Source organism: Lipotes vexillifer, unplaced genomic scaffold (assembly GCF_000442215.2).
Source record: "Lipotes vexillifer unplaced genomic scaffold, Lipotes_vexillifer_v1.1 scaffold716, whole genome shotgun sequence".
NCBI classification, from domain to species: domain Eukaryota; kingdom Metazoa; phylum Chordata; class Mammalia; order Artiodactyla; family Lipotidae; genus Lipotes; species Lipotes vexillifer.
In genome coordinates this window covers 45,428-68,764 of record NW_006797869.1, presented here as the reverse complement: position 1 = coordinate 68,764, position 23,337 = coordinate 45,428, and the positions used below count along the sequence as shown (strand labels likewise).

Below are 23,337 nucleotides of genomic sequence, written 5' to 3'. Positions count from 1 at the left end.
GAGATTTTTTTGTTCACTATGAAAAACATTTTCACATAGTTTCTTTTTACTCCCTACCCCCCTGCCATATAAAGCATAAAGGGTTCATTTACTGATTCAGCAAATACTTGTTGAGGAATGCATATAAAGGTTTCATAAAGAAGACAAGAAGGGAAAAAGACATTGTGAGAAGAAAATCTGTCATAGATCTCATGGAGATTTACATAGAGATAATGCAAATAAAATAAAGCAGAAAAACCACCTTGTACCCTGAAAATGTCTATGCTAAAGTAAGCAAGTTTCCAGTACTGTATACTCAGTTATCCTTTCTGGATAAGTTTATGTGATTTCCCTTTCTGGCCCAGTACTTACCACTCTTACAATGCAGGCACTATATTAAACCTCACAGGATGAACCCCCTCCCCTAGTACATAGCTGAATCTGCCTGTCTGAGTCCCTATCCTGTCTCAGGTCTCCCTATCTTAGTAACTTTTAGTCTGTCAGAGCTTCCAGGCTGGTAAGCTTCCATGGAAAACTTGAGGCATTTTGGAAAACAGTGCCTGTATTATTTTAAAACCATATTTATTTTTAATCTTTAAAATTATAAAAAGCCCTACACTTAGAAAAACATACAGTATTTATTTAGTTTTTCCCCAAGCAAATATTTTATTACATGACATACATATTTTCTTAGCTAGAAAAATAAATAGGATTTGTTAGAAATAGTTTTAGTATGCAAAACTATAGGTTTCTAGATTTACATGATGCATGACAATGTAATTCGATCTAGTAGCCAACAATTAGATTTCTTAAATAAAAGTAGGTTCTATGACTTATAGAAGGTTATATAGCTTAACCTAAGCTGATGACTTCTGAGATGAGTTGCTTTAATCATTTGCCATTTATGTTTGACTAGCTATGAATTGCAACCAATAAATATCATATAATTAAGCTAATTATAACTAGATTTACAGAGTGGTTTTTATGAAAGTCAATTAATAACAATAGGTTTATTAGTTTCATTTAGTATATTTATTAACAGTTATAAGCAATTAAGTGCAATGTACCAGTCTTATCTGATTAGATTTTTTCAGTTCATCTGATAAATCAACAAAAACTGAGTGCCTGCTCTCTATTGCATGATACTTGGGGCTGAACATTGCTTATGACAAGAACTAAATGATATTTTTTAACATCTTTATTGGAGTATAATTGCTTCACAATGATGTCTTAGTTTCTGCTTTATAACAAAGTGAATCAGCTATACATATACATATATCCCCATATCTCCTCCCTCTTGCGTCTCCCTCCCACCCTCCTTATCCACAAAGCACTGAGCTGATCTCCCTGTGCTATGTGGCTGCTTCCCACTAGCTATCTATTTTACATTTGGTAGTATATATAAGTCCATGCCACTCTCTCATTTCGTCCCAGCTTACCTTTCCCCCTCCCCATGTCCTCAAGTCCATTCTCTACGTCTGCGTCTTTATTCCTGTTCTGTCCCTAGGTTCTCCAGAACCCTTTGTTTTTTTGTTTTTTAGATTCCATATATATGTGTTAACATACGGTATTTGTTTTTCTTTCTGACTTCACTCTGTATGACAGACTCTAGTTTCATCCACCTCACTACAAATAACTCAATTTCATTTCTTTTTATGGCTGAGTAATATTCTTGAGGACATTTTTATTTACAGGACATACTTTCCACATTTTACAGTAGAGAAAGATGTAGATATGAGTGATCTGTCCTGGTTTCTTGATATCAACATTTCCTTAGCTAACTAAGGAAATAATAATAAGGCAAATAATAAGGCAAATTTTTGTTACAAAAATATTAACTCTGGCATTAGGGCCTGAGACACACTGAGATATTTCATGATGCACATACATCAAGTTCTTCTGAGATGGGACAAAAGATATATTACATCAGTAATTCCAGCATAGAACATTGCTATTCACAGAAGATATTCAATAGATTACACAATGAACATATATTTGCAAACTATGAGCATTTTTTGAGTTATTATATATATCATTTTATAACTTTGAGGTGCTATCATTTGATCCAATCCTTTAAACTTCATCCCCAAAACACGACGTAAAATAAACCTGAAAGTGAATTAAAATATTTCAGATTAATTTTGAAACTACAGCTAGTGCTTATATGCTTCAAAATATAAAAAGGAAAACAACAGAAATCTGTAATTGTTCCTTAATAATGACTTATTACTGCTTTCATTGATTCATGCTATGAACAATACTTTTGCGTGAAATCACTTAAAATACAGGATTCTTAGTAATTGAGTAAGTACTTTCTTGGCTTAATGATTTTCTCAGTAGAAGGTTTGTCCAGTTGCAGGATTTTAGTGATATTTAAAAAGGAAAACACCATACTTCAATTCAAAAGTAGAAAAATGAAGCTAAAAGAAAATTGCTATTCCAAGCTTATTAAATGATGTTTAGAAAGTGGGCACACTGTGTTTAATTCATCAATACTCACAGAGATCAAAGATCTGTTTTTTGTCATAGTACAACAATGACTTAGAAAAGCATCTACTGCCACAGCAAATTACATTTTTGATAGATAGAGGGAAGACAGGTAAAGATGACACTGAATTATTTTTGCAAGGCCTCTTTCTGTGCTGTGACTTCTAAGTACTTTGCTTTAAGTTCTCACCAGAATATAAGTAAATAAGTATATATTCTCACCAGAATATAAGTAAACTCCTAGTGCAAGTGAGTATATAGAAATATACATTCTGGGCAACTTAGTAATCCAGAAAATACAAAGAGGAAGGAAAAGAGAAAGAAACTAAAAAACAGTGAGCTCAACATTGAGTTTCCAGGTAGTTAAGGCAAAACTGAAGAGAGCTCACTCTGGGTGGGTAATTGGTTATCAATCAGAAGATTAAACTAAAATGAATTTTTAAAATATTTTCTTCATACTTATTTTTAACCATGCTGTATTCCAATAGTCTAAGATATCTTTAGCATAATATGTAGCTTTTTGGTCACCTTGGATATTAAAATTAATTTAAGTCAGTCAAAAACTCTAATCTTGGAAAATAAGATTAATGGTCTTTTCTTACTGCCCCTAAATGGTATTAAAAAAGAAATAGTCCCGCTGATCTGGATATTGCAGTTATACAGATTTTGAAAGAACTATGACTAATATGTCTTATTGCCCTAGAACAGACAGCAGGGGTTCTCAACACAAAGATGTCATATTTGGGTCCAGATGCTTCTTCCCAGGCCTTACTAACAAGGAATGTCAACTAACATTTGCCATCTCCTTCCCTAGGTTACATATGGACAAATAGACACTTGGATACACATGGAAGAAAAGGTAGATATGGATAGATACTTGAGACTGTGCTAATACCTTAGCTAGTAGATACTAACACAGACGGCTAGAAAAGATACTAACATAAATTTTTTGGACAGAAAAGAATGCCTACAAAGATCACTTTAATAATTATTCATATTTGTTTGTTTTCAAATATTTTATTGAAGTATATTTGATTTATACTATTGTGTTAGTTTCAGGTGTTCAGTATAGTGATTCAGTTATTTTTTTCTGATTATGTTCCATTACAGATTATTACAAGATATTGATTACAATTTTCTGTGCTATATAGTAAATCCATGTTGCTTATCTATTTTATGCATTTTATGTATAGTACTTTGTATCTGTTAATCCCATACTCCCAATTTGTCCCTCCTCCCCTCTCTCTCCCCTTTGGTAACCATAAGTTTGTTTTCTATGCCTGTGAGTCTTTTTCTGTTTTGTATATAGAGTCTTTGTATTATTTTTTAGATTCCACATATAAGTGATATCACATAGTATTTGTCTTTCTCTGTCTTACATACTTCACTAAGTATAATATTCTCTAGGTCCATCCATGTTGCTGCAAATGGCAATATTTTTTTCCTTTTTATGGCTGAGTAATATTCCTTTATATATATTTGTATATATATACATATATGGATATATATATATTTATATATACATATATGTATATATATCATATATATATATACATATATGATATATATATATCTTATCTTCTTTAATTGATCTGTTGATGGGCACTTGGGTTGTGTCTGTGTCTTGGCTATTATAAATAGTGCTGCTGTGAACACTGGGGCACATGTATCTTTTTGAATTAGGTTTTTGTTTTTTCTGGGTATGTACCAGGGAGTGGGATTGCTGGATCATATGGTAGCTCTATTTTTATTTTTTTAAGGAACCTCCACACTGTTCTCCATAGTGGAGGCACCAATTTGCATTCCCAACAACAGTGTACAAGAGATCCCTTTTCTCCACACCTTCTCCAGCATTTATTATTTGTAGACTTTTTGATGATAACCATTCTGACAAGTGTGAGATGATACTTCATTGTGGTTTTGATTTGCATTTCTCTAATAATTAGTGATATGAGCATCTTTTCATCTGCCTCTTGGCCACCTGTATGTCTTCTTTGGAAAAATGTCTATATAGGTCTTCTGCCCATTTTTTGATTGATTGATTTTTTCAATATTGAGTTGTATGTGCTGTTTGTACATTTTGGATATTAACTCCTTGTTGGTCGCATCATTTGCAAATATTTTCTTCCATCCCATAAGCTGTCTTTTTGTTTTGTTGATGATTTCCTTTGCTGTGCAAAAGCTTTTGAGTTTAATTAGGTTCCATTTGTTTATTTTTGCTTTTATTTATTTTTCCTCAGGACACTGATCTAAGAAAATATTGCTACAATTTATGTCAGAGAATGTTTTGCCTATGTTCTTTTCTAAGAGTTTTATGTTGTCATGTCTTATATTTAGGTCTTTAAGCCATTTTTAGTTTATTTTTGTATATGGTATGAGGGAGTGTTCAAATTTCATTGATTTACATGTAGCTGTCCAGCTTTCCCAACATCACTTTTTGGAGAGACTTAAGTCATTTATTATGTATACTCTGAGATGAACAGATAAAATGCTACTCTGCACAGTACATATTACTACTTATATTTAAATAGAAATTAATTAAATTTAATTGAAATTTAGCCATACTAGCCACATTTCAAGTACTCAATAGTCAATAACCAATTTCAAGTATTCAATACTCACAAATGTATGACTGTTATTAATATACATAATATATATTAAGTATATGTAAATTTAATTATTTGGAATTTCTTCTTAGGAGAATGAAAGACTGCTCTCTTATTCTGTAGTTTAATGTCTCTTTAGACAGCAGACTTATCAACCTGCTCCTGCTCCTACACCTGATCAGGGGAAAAGAAAGTTGGAGAGGATATTTAAAGAAAGAGAAGCAATGGAGTATCTGCACACCCACTCTTTAGAATATCTAGGATATTTTATTTTCTTGTGGGTACAATTCACATCAAAGGAAGATAACTGGACCAGAGGCATCTTACCAGTTTTTTGGCCACCAGCAGCACGTATCTCCAGACTAGATTGTTGATGAAAGGAGCTAAGGCAGGTGGAAGATATAGAGAAGCCTCTAGATTCCCCAGGTCAAGGAATTGAACAGTATAAAATGCCTATGAACAACAATATAAAGCATTTCTACTCTATTCCTACCCTCCTACCCTCACTATTTATATGTTTGCCTCTCCAAGTGTACCAAGGGCCATTTGGTGTTAACCCAAAAAGAAATAAAAACTAAGAAGACAAAAGTTTCAAACTGCACCCAGTTAACTCCTCATATCTCCTGCATGTTCCCATCACTAGAAACTTAGAACAATTAAACAGATGGAATAAAAAAGCAAATCCTCCCCTTCTCACCCCAAGTCCCTGTCTAGTGGCACATGTCTATCATCTATCCTGGGAGAGGGATAGCTTTAAATCTATTGGGATAGTAATTTTTTAGATTAGATCAAACTATTTAAATCACTGAAATTGTTTGAAAAGCTGTAGATGCTACCTGAAAAGTTGTTAAGAAATAAAAAAGAAAATTCAACATAAAGTAATTAAAGCTTTACTAGAATTACAAAGCCTTTTAATGTTAATTCGTTATTAATTTCAGAAGTCCTCAGTAAATTGATTAAATTTGTTTTCATAATTTTTGAAGAAGAAAGATGTTAACACAAATTTTGGACAGAAAGGAATGCCTACAAATCATGTGAACAATTAACTAATTCATTGTGTATAATCTGAGAAGAACAGATACAAATGCTGCTATGTATGGTATAATTATCAAGGTACTTAGGACATGTCTTGTCTAATCTATTAAACGATGTGATGTCACAGATGTATATAGCATTTGAAAGTCCAAATCTCGATCTGAAATAATTTAGGTAAAATGCTAAATTCGTGAAGTAGAACAACTGTCAAAATACTTACACATGAAATTAAAAGATTATACATACTAGGTTCTATTCAAAAAAGTTCACTCAGTAAATATTAAGTGAACGTAATTTATGTTTCAGACATTGTTTTAGCAATGAGGGATAGGGAGCTGACATTAATTGAAAGAAAAGAGAGTGTCAAATAATAATAATGAAATATGATGAATAAAATGGAAGTACAGATTTCTGTTTCTTGTGATAAGTAATTGGCATCAATTTAACCATCTCAATAAAAACAACAACTTTTTAATGTTTAAAAAGGAGCTGACATTAATTGAAAGAAAAGAGAGTGTCAAATAATAATAATGAAATATGATGAATAAAATGGAAGTACAGATTTCTGTTTCTTGTGATAAGTAATTGGCATCAATTTAACCATCTCAATAAAAACAACAACTTTTTAATGTTTAAAGCCATGAGAGTCATTATGAAGATATAACACAAAATATTTATACACCAAATAACAATGCATTTACCTTGATGAGGCAAAATCTACAGGAGAAAAAGGGAAATACAGATAGTAACACACCAAAAATTGAAGAGGGAAAATAAATAATTAAATTTCCAACTCAAAAGAAAAAGCAAAACAAAATAAAATATAATGAAGGTTATAATAAAGACAAAGTAGAAATTACAAGGTAGTTAATAGAAAAACAGTAGAGCTCATTCATTAATAGTGGAAATTCTGAAAAAATCCACTTCTCTTAATTTTCTTGATCAGAAAAAAGAGGGTGATAATACAAAATATAAAATAGGAAGTAACAAATGGGAACTAAACATTGAAACAGAAAAAGTTTTTTTTTAATCCTAAGAAATTACTTTGAAGACTTCTTTGCAAATAAACTTGAAAACCTAAATAAAAGAGATAGTTTTCCTAGGCAAATACAGATTACCAAAAATGAGTAGAAAGCACAAACAGACCAAATTTCATAGGAAAACAAAGTGATCAAAGTGATTAACTATTTCCAAAAAGCACAAGACCTGGATGAATTTATAATGGAATTCTATCAAACTTCCAAAAGTCAGATGATGCTAACACCCAGATAAAGTGCTAGACCTTTGAGAATGAAGGAAAATATCTTTTCATGAAACAAATGTAAAAGGATGGCTAAAACAAATGAAGACAGTACTCAAAAATAAAATAGAAGATGAATATCACTTATAAATACCAATACAAAATACTAAATAATATATTAGCAAGCAGAATCCAATACCTCATTAAGTTTATAATATATCATGACCAAGAAAGCTTTAGTCCAGAATGCAAATTGTTTCAATTAATACTATACACGATACTAATAGATTTAAAGAGGATAAAACTCAAAATTATTTCCGGAAATGTTGAAAAAGGCTTCGAAAAATTTCAGTACCAATTCCTGATTTTAAAGCTAAATCAAGCAAATCAAGGGATAAGTTCTTAACGTGAATATTCATATGAAGAAACACTAGAGTCATTTCCATAAGAACTAAAACGAGGCAAAATTACCCATTATCTCCACTACTATTCATTATTATATTAGACATGTTAGACAATGAAACAACATAACACTTTTAGACAAGATAATTCAATTAGTTGCCTATGAGTTGGTAAATAAAATAAATACTTTTTTGTATATGGTATGATAGCATATTTTGAAAACAAATGATGCTTAAACTAACAAAGAAAATCAGTAAGGCAGCAGGAAGGTAGTAAGATAAATTGAACATTCATAAATCAATGACATTGATATGCAAAACCAGAAATCCGGTAGAGCACATTAGAGTCGAGGAAATATTTACAGGAGAAAAAAATTAAATACTTAGGATTCAATTTAAGAAATATGAAAAATCTATGAGTAAATCTTAAAACATTCCAGAGAGATACAAAATTAACATGAAGATTTAGAAAGACAGCCAATGTTCCCATATTAGATGATTCAATGTTATAAAGATGTTACTTTTCCCAAAGTTAATTTACAAATTTAATGCAATCCCAATAAAAATACCAAGAGCTCTTTTTCAAATGTATCTAAACTTGTTGATAATAAAGCTCCTATTTTTTTTTAAATGACACACAATAGCCAGGAAAACTGAAAAGGAAAAACAAAACAAAATGAAAATATGAGGTGGGGCCAGCTTTATAAGATATTAATACTAGATGTTTTAGTCTCAAAATACTGTTGAATCTCTACTGTTAATATAGTGTGGTGGCAAATAAATAGAAAAACAAATGAAAGAATGGAATAGAAAGGACAGAAATCACAAAAGTACATAAGAAAATGTAATATATGATAAAGTTGACATCTCAAATAATGGAAGCAAAGATTGACTTTTTAATAAATCATGCTGAGTCAACAGAAAAGCCATTTGAAAAAGATAAAAATTAGATTCATACTTTACACCATACACAGAAATAAAATTCAAATGCATCAGGGAATTAAATAAAAGAAATAAAATAATACAAATGCTAAAAGTAAACATAGATGAATTCCATTCAAAGTGGAATATAACCAGTAACATGGAAACGAAGCTGTCATAAAATGGTTAACATAACCACATTGAATGGGGATAAGGAAGAAAAGAACTAACCTAAGTTACTTTTGGGAACAGTATTTTGATTACATACTGCAAAGATAAAGGCAAAAAAAATTGTATATGAATATTTTATTCTAGTTAATTTTTTATAGACATGTTAAAATTATAGAATTACTTTATGTATTTACTGGAATTGAACAAATAATAAAATATACTATGGGTAAATGAGAGCCAGATGTCTCCCTGATGGAAAAAGAAATTACAGATAAGGAAAAGGGAAAGGTTAGAATGAACCCTATTGTCTTTGGATTGGAAACAGGGCTGTCAGTATTGACTTCTGGTTTATAATACATATACACAGGGATAGACATAGAAATATAGATGCCTATGAATGTATGTGTAGAACATATATTTTCTCCTTCTGCCCAATGAGAAGGTCAAGAAGCAGTGACACCCAATATTAAGAAATACACCTGGTGCTCACATCTTTGTTTCTAAATACCATTCTACAAAAAGAGGAACCAGGTTCTTGGAGAAATGATGAATTCCATTGCTGGATCAAGAGGAGCCTGGAAAATTTTATGTGCTAGAAAGTAAGGATATGCTCAGAAAATGATAGAAACATAAAAGAACAGAGAAATAAAATTATAGGACATACCAGTTGTCAAATTTTCATTTTGAGCAATAAAATAAACGATGGTAAAGGATAATAAACTATAAGATTAGACACATATCTAGAGGTCTACACTGAGTAAATAAATAAGTGAATAGATTAACAATTGGACAAGTCACAGATACTACTTACTGCAGAATTACAATTAATTTGTGTAGAAGGAATGATGATAATATTGACTTACCACTTGACAAACATCACAGTAATGCTCCTGCAGGTAAGAATCATTGATAGAGACCAGAGGAATGGACAAAAGTGTGCTGAGAATATCTGCATAGTTCTCCCCAGCGCAGTATCTCCTCACAACACATTTATTAATCAAAAAGAAAGATAATAACTTCACAGTGAAGAAACGTGGAAGAAACCACACTTAACGAAAGTGTGGTTTACATCACCAGTAATAAGATATATAAACATCACATGCCTCCTAACACAATACACTGAAAGCACAAAATATCACTTTTGCGGTGTTCTTGGCAAAAATGCATAAACACAGCCCAATAATGAAAATATCAGACAAATTGAGGGGCGTTCCACTGGCCAGTATACTTTAAAATTATCATGTTCATGAAACAAACAGAAAAACTGAGAAACTATACCAGGTTGGAGGAGAGTATGGAGGCATGAGAACAAAATGCACTGTGTGATCTTGGTTGGGATTCTGAACAGAAAAAAAAGGACATCAGTGAGGTATCTGCCATAATTTGAATAAGGTCTGTAGATTAGTTAATAGTATTGTATCAATATTAATTTAATGATTTAGGTAATGGTTCTATGATTATGTAAATATTAACATTATGGCTGAAAGATTTCTGGGAATTTCATGGATACATAATATTTTATTAAGCCTAAATTTTATTTTGAAAAAATAATTAAAATATTCTAGGAAAACAGAAAATTAAATCATGGAAAATAGATTAATAATAAACAAAATAGTGTAAAATAATAAAATTTAAGAAAATTTTCAACAAAGAAATTTGACAAAGCTAAAATTCGATTTTATGACAAACTAATAAAAATTTTAAAGCCCTTCAAGATTTATTCATAAATGAAAGAATAGATTACTAATATCCGGAATGGTGAAGGAGAAAAGCCCTCAGATCCTAAAAACATTAAAAATATTGTAAAAGATGTTATGAAACAATCTAACTCAAGTAAATTTTAAAATTTAAATTCCTTGAAAACTAACCAAAACTAATAAAGTAATTGAACTGCTAAATTTTTTTCCCAAAATACAAACTCTAGACCAACATGACTTCACCAAGTAATTCTTCCAAATATTGAAGGGAGAAATAGTATCCATTTTAGGTAACTCTTTCAGAGATGAAAAGAGAGGGAAATATAGCTCATTTGTAGATGTTAGCATAATATTGACTCCAAAACTGAAAAAGACATTACAGAAAGTAAAATAACTGGCTAATGCCCTTTATGAACATAGATATAAAATTCCAAAACTAAATATTATCAAACTGAATCTAGTGATATTTTTAAAATATTACCATATCACAACTAAGTAACATTTATTACAGACATGCAAATTTTGTTTAAGTTTTAAAAATCAGCCAAAGTTAGTTACAGGAAAAAAAGTTAGTAGAATATAGGGCAAAATATGATCAATATGATTGTTTCAATAGGTGCACAGAAATCATCTGAACCAGTAGGGAGGTAAAAAGAACCCTAGCAAAATAAGAAAATAAAGGAACTACAAAGAGCATCTTAAAAAAAAACAAGCTTACATCAAACATCATAATTATAGTGAAATATAGACTGTTTTCCCTGATATCAGGGACAAACCAGGACTATTCAACACTGATCTCTAGTCTTAGTGCAATATGTCATGAAAAAAGTATAATTTTGAAAATTAATTAGAATGTTCATTATTAGCAAAATAAACACTATTGGCAAAGTAGTCATTATTGGTAATAGTCATTACTCTCTGTGTTTATAGAAAATCTACATTAATATAACAATAAATAAAGTTGATAAATTTAGCAAGGCTGCTGAGGACAGAGTAGATTAGCAAAATATCTATTGTATTTCTATACACTGCTAATAAAAACTTAGAAAGTAATTTTTTTTTTTTTTTTTTTGCTGTACGCGGGCCTCTCACTGTTGCGGCCTCTCCCGTTGCGGAGCACAGGCTCCGGACGCGCAGGCTCAGCGGCCATGGCTCAGGGGCCCAGCCGCTCCGTGGCATGTGGGATCGGGATCCCGGACCGGGGCATAAACCCGTGTCCCCTGCATCGGCAAGAGGACTCTCAACCCCTGCGCCACCAGGGAAGCCCAGAAAGTAAAATTTTAAAAAAATCTATTTATACTTACATTAAAACTTCAAATATAGAAAATTAAATCTAGTAAAATATATTCGGCACTTCTTTACAGAAGACATTAATAAAAAATTGAACATATGTGGAAGAATATATGATGTCATGAATTTGGTACAGTAAAAATTCAGTATGGTAAACATTTCAATTACTCTATATTGATTATAGATTTAATGCAATCCCAATAAAAATCTGGCTGACTTATATTTTGCTTGTTTGTTTTAAAGTGTTGCAATGGGAAACTTAGAGGTTATTTTTTTTATAAAATGTATACAGAAATGCTCAGAACCGAGAATAACAATTTTGACAAAGAAGAACAATGTTGGATTGTCTACACTAAATATACTCTCAAGGCTTATAATTCTACATTAACTAAAACAGTGCAGCACTGCAAAAAATTGGAACTCCTACATACCTTTCAAATATTCCCTTTTATGAAATATCTCTTAGTTTTTCAGGCAGTTTTATCAAAAATTGCTCTGTTGTAGCAACTGTAAAATAATTACATCGAAAATGTTTAGATGTCTTTCTTCCCACATCAAACTGTGAAGCTTTCAAAGCAGTACCATTCCAAGTAATAATTGCCAAACCCTCAGTCTCTAACACACATCGGACACTCAAGGAATATGAAATACGATAAAATAACATCAGCAAATGTGGCTTTCACAGTCACCAAAATCCAAGAATGATTACTCGAACTTACCTCCTATATCTGGGCGAAGTTTATTGTCATAGCCTTGAAGCAATGAGTTGAGAATTTGTGTTATATCTCCTTCATGAATCTTTGGTGCCAAGACCCAAGTTTTGTTCACTGTTAAATCCTCATCATCTTCATCATCTGCTTTATCAACACTAAAGAATTCAAAAACAAAAATTGTATAATAGAAAGTTCAACCAAGGAGTGTATTTTAAAAAATAGTTTAAGATTATTCTAATTGTGTAAGAGAATAATAAAGAGGGGGAAAAAAGCGTTAGAAATATTTTACATTCAGTAAGACTAATGCCTACATCATATGAACTGTCCTGTTTTAATAATACTCAAAAATGAAGAATCCAGTGCAAGAAAATATCGTATAATATTAATGTAATAAAGTTTTGCCACTCCCACAACTGTCATTTAAGGCCATAGAGATTATGCACTGATAATGTGAGGAGTAGCCCTAGATTTGTGCGGTACAAAATCTGCACAACCATACGTAAGTGACTCTATACCACCACACCGTAAAATAAAAATTAAAAGGTAAATAAGTGCAGGAAAAGTTGTAATCATTAGTCTGGTAAAATGGATTTTAAAATGCACTTGTAGAAAAGAAGACTTAAGGAAAGATGAGTGAAGAAGGGTTCAAAGAATAAAGGAAAAAGTATTGAACACACCTATGCTTCTTCCTTTTAAGTCAGAAGAACCAAGACCCCAGACATCTATTCCAAGAACTCTGTCAAAGATTGTCTTACCAAATCATGAGTACCATGTCTTACCAAATCATCACTCTCCATATATATACATATATATATAATCACGTATACATATATATACATATTATATATATACACATATGTATATATATATACATGTCTATATATATACACATATATATATAATCATGGTTTCCATATATATATGTGTATATATATGGAAAGCATGATTATCACATTTTAGGACTAGAAGTTAGACTTTAGGGATCAAATAACCCACTGCCTTTATTTTGTAAATGAGGAAACAAGTCAGTAGGGAATCAACCAAAGCACAAACTCATTTATTTTCAAAACTGAGACTCAAACCCTGGTCCTATAGCTAATGCTTCCTGCTATGCCTGTATGTTTAACAAGCATAAAGTTTCAGCTTACTTATGAATTGTGGTAGAAACATATAGTAATATAGATATTCATCTATAATTCACCAAAAGTAACAAGCTACTTTGTTTATTACCTGTAAGTAACCCCACCTTCATTTGAGTGAGATCAACCTAGACTTACACCCAACTTCAGTAAATATTAGTCCTCCACTGAAAAAGTATATATAAACTTTTATAGGTAAAATCAGGTAAATCTATAATATATTATTTATTTACATATATTTGAGAGATGAGCTTCCCTCCCGCAGTAGATATTCAAGTTTATCTTAACAGCCTTAGTTGATATTTCTACACTATTCATTCAAATCTCTTTTGCTGTGAACCTAAACATCTTAGCTAATGCAGCCTTTACCCCCTTTATCCTTTTAAATTATTTTTCAGTTTTATTGAGATATAACTGACATATAACATTGTATATGTTTAAGGTGTACAACATAATGATTTGATCTATGTATATATAGTAAAATGATTGCCACAATAAGTTTAGTTAACATCAACTCTCTTTATCCTTTTAAAGAGTATAAATTAACATTGTAAATTAAAACTTAACCTGTAAGTATTTGTACCTCATTTAATCTTTACAATAATTGTATTGATAGTTATTAATGGAGAGTTAACGGATAATGGAGTACATTATTCTTCTCAATATTTTTCCTCTTCTTCCTGTCAGAGAATTATTCTTTTCACTCCACTGACTTCTAACTTGGTCATGTGACCTGAAATACTCCTTTCTGCAATGCATCCCTGTCCCATTAAACTCAGGTTTGGCCCTGCAATTTGCTTTGGTTAGTGGAATACATGTAACATACATCACTACCAAGCAGAAGATTTATTGTCAGTGCATGATTCACCATATCTCTCTGTCCTTCTGCCAGAAGACCAGCCATACTCAGGCAGAGGCTACTACTCCATGACTTCACTTTCAGGGTGAAGGCAACATGAATAGCCACAGTTGACCAACAATGGACATGTAGGACATGTCCTGGTAAAATGGACATGTCCATTCTCGCTCAATGGACATGAGTGAGAAATAAACATTTAGTATTGTAAGCCACTGAGATTTGTGGGTAATTTATTACCACAGTATACAAATTTTATCCCTGTGTGAACTCCTGGAGTGCATTTATTTAACAGATTTTTAATGAAGTGCTCACTTATATTAATTGTTTTGCTGTATTTAACTTCAAAAATATACACTACTGAAATACAGTTGTATGATTTCCTTTAAATAATTTATTTTCTCTCAATAAAATTATACATATGTACATAATACATTCATTTATAAACTAAAGCATTAGAAGTACTGAAATATTAAGAATCCTGCTCATGTGTCTTCCAGGAAAATTTTATCTAATTAAAACCGCTGAGATATTGTCAACAACAAAAATTTAGGGCATCTATCTAGCTTTAAATCCCAGTTTTATAAAATAAAACATCTGATGGATAGATGCAGACCACTGCACGTATAAGAACTTGATTTTTCTTTGAAATATAACTGTGGTCAAATGGAAGTTCCCAGAAAAAAATATAAGTTTTTCCTATGTCTTAGGGTAGTAACATCTTGGTAATCCAGGAAGCACATGCTTATACTGACTTATATCCCCCTTTTCCCAGCTATCTCAGAGGTAATATAAAAATTGACCTCAATGACATCACAAACTAACTTTCCTCATTTTTGGCAATAACAGAAAGGAAATTTCATTATAGTTAATTTTCTTCATTTTTCCTCCACACTTTCTGAATTACCTTCAGAATATTCATTAACTACCTTAATTTCACATTGGTATTATTTTGGTGACTAAAAACACATAATTTTAAAGATAGTTCATATAGCATATCTGATGTTTCACTATCATTCATAGACTGGAAGTTTTGTAACATTTACCTATGTTGAGTGAACATTCATTTGGAGGAAACAAGTATTATTTTCTTAGATAATATTATGGGAATTTGTAGACATTTGCAAGCACTTCTCAAATAATTTGAATGAGTATAACTTTATCATTATTGGAAATAAATATACCCCTTAGGATATAATTTTACTAAATAATTTTTTTATAAATTTTACTAAATTTTTCATCATATTTTGATGATTGATGTTTTTATTGTTCTTATCAGCTATTAAGTTCCTACCATGTTTTATGAACTGAGTGCTAGGTTTCTTCCATATTAAGGTATGTCATTTAATCCAGAGTAATCCCATGAAATAAACATTATTATTCCTGTTTTACAAATTAGAAAAAAATAGATTTATAGAATTCGCAGGACCCACACTATTAAATAATAGAGCCAGGATCTGAAACAAAATTGATTTAGCTTGAAGACTCCTTTTCTCTTTGAAGTTTCCATGGTATCTTACTTTGTCTTTGTTAAACAATCCAGGGTAGTTAGATTTTGAGTTTTCTAATTTATAAGAACACAATGACATTTATGGTAAGTAGTTAGCAAGTGCATTTGGGTTGTGCATGGGTAGAATGCTTAGTCTCTGCCTTTGAGTTCTGAGAAGTTAGAATAATAATTTCAAGGAATCACACACACTCTCTCTCTGATGAAAAAGACTTTCTAAAGTGTGTGCTCAGTCTTCAGTCCAATGCTTTAATTCATTTATAGAGAAAATACCATGTATTACAAATATGCTAATTGCTGAAAACAAAAAGATAAGTAAAATTGTATTCCTGATCTATATGATCTTATTTTCTAATGAAGGAGAAAACTATTCAAATGATACAAAAAACCATCATATACAAAGATGCTTATCGCAGTGTTATCTATAGTAGCACAAATTTTAAACAAAAGAGCAGGTTTAAGTAAAGTATTATATGTCCATATGGTGTGATTGATGCATCCATTCAATTGGTGATTATGAAAAGTCTGTAAAAATATTAAATTATTTTCATAATTTAATGTTATATGCAAAGTAACATATAATAATTTGCCTTGATCAAAACCTAGATATAAAATGGCTAAAGATTTAACTGGAAAGCAGTATAATGAATACACTAAGTATTCTATGCTAGTGGAGCTGTAGAAAATTTAATTTTGTTCTGTATATTAATAGTATACTACATTTTTTCTGCATAATTTTGTAATATAACTACATGAAAAGGAGTTAATTTGACATTAATGCCTACCTAAGAGTGAACTGCTTCTTCCTATACACCAGATAGTGCCCAGAAATCAATTTCTAATCATAAAAAATAAGTAATTAAGTAGAGGTTTTTATAGAGACAAGTAGAGCTTTACACTCTGCCAAGAAAATGAAATTGGCAGCCTTATAAAGTTGCTACTTGATTCTCCTGGGGTAGGAACATGGTTGACTGACAGCCCAGGCGCCAGCCCTCTGGACCAGCACTGCATCTGTACCAGATCCAAGCTTCCCCGGGCTGCTTTCAGGCAATAAATGAACATTGTGGCAATGATAGTACAGACCCGTTCCTGCAAGACTAGGGCCTTCTCTAAAGGGCAACTTGTGTTGGATGAATCCTGCTGGCCTGGCCAAAGCCTGTTTAGTAGGGCTCTCTAGTCTGAGACTCTTTTAACCCAAACATCCTCTTTGCCTTATACTTGCACAGGGATCAGACCTCTGTTATTATCTGAAGGCTCTCTCTGCTTACTTCCACTTCCTCTAATTTACCCTGCACAGGCATTTCTCTCAAAAATCTCTTACATGTCCAATCCCAACTTGGCATCTGTTTCTCTGAGGCCTTCGCTTCTCATATTCTTTAATTGACACTTGTAACTTGTTACTGAAGAAAATTTCTGAGTCACCTGTATCAGTGTTGGGTTTTTTTTTTTTTTTTTTGGTCTTACTAACTTATTTTAATACCTTGACAAATCCATCTGATTACATAGTAAATTATTGTATGTAAAAGAGTACTTTAAGTATTGTATTACTCTTCTGAATATAACAAGCAAAAGTTTTAAACTAATGATAACTGAGAGATAGGTTAAGTGAATACAAGGCATGCTAAGCCATATAATCATGAGGAGAATTCATCTTTACAGCTAGAATATATATATATATATGTCTATAACAAGTCAATCAATCAATATAAACTATTTTTCATACAAAGGGTAAATATTCATCAAGGTTTTCCCAGGACAATCTTGATTTACACCTGTTGTCCTAGAATAATTACAATATTAATAGTAACCTCTTTCACTCACAAAATGGCCTAATTTGGATGATAAATTGTAAAGTCACCCTGGATATAGTTCATATAAAGTTTACTGCAATGCAAATGCCCTTGTTCTGACACCTAGGGAAGACTCTTCCATTATCTATTAAGACAGTGCAGATGATAGCAAAGGAAACCATAAACAAGATGAAAAGACAACCCTCAGAATGGGAGAAAATATTTGCAAATGAGGCAACTGACAAAGGACTAATCTCCAAAATATACAAGCAGCCCACACAGCTCAATATCAAGAAAACAAACAACCCAATCCAAAAATGGGCAGAAGACCTAAATAGAAATTTCTCCAAAGAAGATATACAGATTGCCAACAAACACATGAAAGAATGCCCAACATCACTAATCATTAGAGGAATGCAAATCAAAAGTACAATGAGGTATCACCTCACACTGATCAATAAGAATGGCCATCATAAAAACATCTACAAACAATAAATGCTGGAGAGGGTGTGGAGAAAAGGGAACCCTCTTGCACTGTTGGTGGGAATGCAAATTGATACAGCTACTATGGAAAAAAGTATGGAGATTCCTTAAAAAACTAAAAATAGAACTACCATATGACCCAGCAATCCCACTACTGGGCATATACCCTGAGAAAACCATAATTCAAAGAGTCATGTACCACAATGTTCGTTACAGCACTATTTACAATAGCCAGGACATGGAAGCAAACCTAGGTGTCCATCGACAGATGAAAAGATAAAGAAGATGTGGCGCATATATATATATATATATATATATATATAGGTCAGCCATAAAAAGAAACGGAATTGAGTTATTTGAAAAAAAAAAAAGTTCTGAAGAACCTAGGGGCAAGACAGGAATAAAGATGCAAATGTAGAGAATGACTTGAAAACACTGGGAGGGGGAAGGGTAAGTTGGGACAAAGTGAGAGAGTGGCATAGACATATATACACTACCAAATGTAAAACAGATAGCTAGTGGGAAGCAGCTATATAGCACAGGGAGATCAGCTTGGTGCTTTGTGACCACATAGAGGGGTGGGATAGGGAGGGTGGGAGGGAGATGCAAGAGGGAGGGGATATGGGGATATATGTACATGTATAGATGATTTACTTTGTTATACAGCAGAAACTAACACAACATTGTAAAGCAATTATACTCCAATAAAGATGTAAAAAAAAATACGATACATATTGCTGATGCTATGATTACAAAATTGAATTTCAAGCTGTTTAGGACAAGGCAATAAATAATATTAAATTATATAGCAAAACTTAAAAAAAAAGACTCATCTCTAAAATTGTAACAAACTCCCATAAATTATTTAGAAAAAGATGGATGATCCATCAGGAAAAAAAAATGGGCAGAGATTTGATTAGGCCTTTCACAAACAAAGATAACCTAATGGGAATGAGTACATGAACAGACACTCCACATCATTACTCATGAGGAAAATGTAAATTAAAAACACGAGATACCACTATACATAAACCACAATGGTTAAAATAAAAAACCTTGACAACACCAAGTGTTGATGAGGTTGTGGAACAACTGGAACTCTTGTACAGGGCTGTGAGGGCAAACTGTTAAAACCACTTAAAAAACTCCTTGGTGTTATCTCCTAAAGATGGATGTGCACACACTCTATGACCCAATAATTACACTCCCAGGTACATACTCAACGCAGATACATAGTATGTTCACCAAAACGCTTGTTCCACAATATTCAGAGAAGCATTAGTGGATGTACCATCAATTCAGAAAAAAAATCCAAATATGCATCAGTAGTGGAATGGATAAATAAAATGGGTTATTTTAAAAAAAAAAGTGCAGATGAAGTTCCAAACAAGGCCTCATCTGTGATCTGTTGCTCATGACAAATTAGTGTTTGTTTATGAACATCAGATACATTTCTATAAGTCAAGTGACAAGTTCCAGGGAAGAAACATACCTCTTCTAATGTTTCTGAGTAGGCTATATTTTAATGTCAAAGCCTACAGGAGCTAACTTTTAAAGAGTATGTATAGGCACTGAATTTAGATCTGAAAGTCAAAGAAAATAAAAGTTAAAATTAAAAAACTTTAATTCTTATTTTCTTTTTGCCTTTATATTCTACCTGCTTAATTCTTTTGTACAAAGCTCTTTTTAGGGTAGTAATGCTGAATCATTTTTATTGCTCATAAAAGTTGGTAGGGAAGCAAAATAAGTAAAAGATGATAGATAATAGAGTTACAGATTTGAACTTTCAGAGTTTTAGAAAGGTGAATTGATAGTCCACTCAATTCTGTGATTATTCTCTTAACACAAAAGAATTTGGGACCCATCACTTGAGGCACAGAGAGGAATGCTTTGAAAATTTGAGGAGGGGGAAGGGAAAGCATGCCTAGAATATTAAATAAGTGTGTTCCAGTTTGTCCAGTGCTTAACTTTACCATTAAATTGATCACACTGCATCTTAATTAGCTATTTAGTTTATTTATTTATGACCCTCTCTAAGCTCCTTGAAAGCCAGGGTTAAGGTTTTCAATGTGGTACCATTGGCACTTAGCCTGACATATAGTAGGTATAAAATAAAAAAAAAATTCACTAAGTAAATGAATAAATGGACCAAATATTAGAAATCATCTTGCTGTTTACAGGTAAAATTACAATGAATAAAGAAAATAAACAACTAAAATCTGTAATTATTGGTCTTAATCAGAGAATTGATTGTAGTTAACCTAATATAAATTTTGAAACATAGTAGCAGTAACTTTCTGATTCTAGTACTCATCCATCATAAACTTAAAAAAAAAACTGATTTCTTTCACAATGGCAATACAATCTATAAAACAATTACAAAAAATATAGCAGGGAAGATCTGTCTTATGTGAAGAAACTAAAACACCAATTGAAGAATATAAGAATAGAACAAAATAAAGGCAAATAAATATTTTGGCTATAAAACAATATTATTAATACATAATTCTCAAATTAGTTTATAAATTTAATAAAGCTTTAATTAAAATCCACAGTTCCTATGTAAAAGATTAAAATCATTATACTATAAGTAGAAGAATCAATATAAGAATTATAAGAAATTATTATAATCAAAACCATATTGTGATAACACATAAAGAAATCACTGAAAACAAAATCAAACCTTCAAATTCAGATCCCAAGTGTCTAGAAATTCAGTATACAATAAACGTGACTAGTCAGTTTAGAAATGAAAGGATGAATTATTCAGTAAATTGGATTGAAAGGTTTATCAAGTGATTTAGAAAATATAAATTAGATTACTACTTAGACAATAAATTGCAGATATATTAAAGATAAAAATATAATAAAGTATAAAACTATTAAAGAAAATATTGAAAACGTTTTTTAACTTTTGAGATGAGGAGGTCTTTCTATGCAACACGTAACCAAACCAGGAAAGGGAAAAAAAAGACCAAAAAAAAAGGAAAAATAACTCATGGAGGACATAAGACCATTTAGACAAAGACTGGAGACAAAGGATAGATTGAGACAAAGATATTTACAACATAACTGGTATACAGAAATTTCAGAGGGAAAAAAAGACTAATAAAAATAACAAACTGTGCTAACATTTACTGGTAGCAAGGGAGAATAACTTTAAAATGTGACAAATTTTAGCCATCACATTGGCAAAATATTAAAAGATTCATTACATTCAGTACTATTGATAATATAGATATATGGCATTTTTATAACCATTAATAGAATAAATTGCTCTAATAGAATAAATTGAGTAATTTGGCAACATTGATGAAATATTGAAACTAAAAGCATGTACATATGTGTATACATATATATATATATATAGTAACAATATTCATAATAAAGAAAAAAAAGACAGAGAATCTGTAATGGAATAATTTAATAAATTATGATACTTCCTTAATATAGAATACCATACCATCATTAAAAAGGAGGTACAACTAAGTATGTGTACAAAACTAGAAAAATCTTTGATATTAGCTGTGTGACAAAAACAAGTGTTAGATTTCATTTGTATAAAAAATGTACACACAAATATGTATACACATATTTGTTTAAACTTATGGAAAAATCTGGAAGTATAGGCTCCAAATTGCTAAGTAATTTTGAGGAGTAGAATGGACTAAGTATTATTCCATTATTATTTACATTATATGATCAAAACGATTATGACATTAGGGGAAAAAGTTTTGTTTTTCCCATATATTTCAACAACATATATGTATGTCACTTAGAGATTACTTAAACTGTTTGTTTAAGAAAGCAAGTAAAGAAAAATAAGGTCTAAACTATTTGGTAAAAAACTTAAAATTTAAAATATTTTATGTCCACAGAATAGAACAGAAATTGGATTATATATTAATGATTCTACAATTTGAGATGGGTAATATTAGTCTCAGAGAAAAAATAATATGTGACATCTTCATCCACTGTGATTTTTATGTAGTTTCCTTGGTAAGGTAGAATACATAGCATCTTTAAAATTACACTAATGTTAGGAAATTAAAGGCAGTAAAGATTACTTTGGGCACAGAGAGCTTCACTGTTAGTTTCAAAAGGGGTATGGCCAATTCCTAAATCTAGTAGAACGTAGTTTGATCTGGTTAGATAAGATATAGGAGTGTAGGGTTATATTAGTTAATGAGAAAAGGGACAGATTGATATCAGAATCGATTTTTAAAAATTAGTATAGTAACATATTTTTAGAAAGAAAACAAAAACAGAAAAATATAAAATATAGCAGATTATTTTTTGTAACATCTTTGCTCATAGCTTAGTGATTGATCCTTAAGATAACAACTAGTACTAATAATAAAACAATATATTTTGCCAGTTTGAGGATTTTTTTATTTGCTTTGTTTGGCAGGCGAACGCTATTTTGTTAAAACAGAGTTTAGAAAATTGGGAACCGTGCTTCCAAAGAATAGTCTTTAGGGGGATGATGAATACACAGAGATTATAAATGTTCTTTTGAGACTGGTTCCATGTGAATATTTTTTGGAGGAAGGGAAAGAAACCATAATTTTCTTCACAGTCCATTAAAAAATTACCGCTGGATTGAAAGTATATTAAAATGGACAACAAATTTTCCATTGTTTCACTTTATATTCATACAACATAACGGAACATAAATTAGACTTAGAAACATGTAACACTTCATGACATTCACATTCTCTAAGCCTTTGATGCACTTATGCATCAGATAAATTCTATCAGGCTGCTAAAATTTTTGCAAAATTAAGGCATAATATTGTGGCTTATCAAATTATAAACGATATGAAAAGATCTTAAAATTAAATGAAAGAAAGAAATGGGAGTCTGTTCTTTTGAATGCAAAAAGATATACCTTCTCCCTAAGTCTTGGGACCATAAAATGAGAGGTAAAATAGTTTCATTGACATAAGTATCCTCTCAGAACTTTCACTTCAAAAGGGAGAGAATACAAATGAGTAGAACAGAAACAACAAAACACTCTTT

General features: G+C 31.3%; 1 protein-coding gene across 1 annotated transcript in view; it reads right to left on the bottom strand.

The window, feature by feature from the left end:
* Positions 1 to 23,337, bottom strand: part of GABRG1 (gamma-aminobutyric acid type A receptor subunit gamma1) — a 60,456-nt gene that overhangs the window by 30,595 nt on the left and 6,524 nt on the right. The window contains exon 2 of the mRNA XM_007469914.1: positions 12,547 to 12,695. Within this exon, the coding sequence (XP_007469976.1) occupies positions 12,547 to 12,695 (149 nt within the window). The remainder of the gene's footprint in view (positions 1 to 12,546; positions 12,696 to 23,337) is intronic.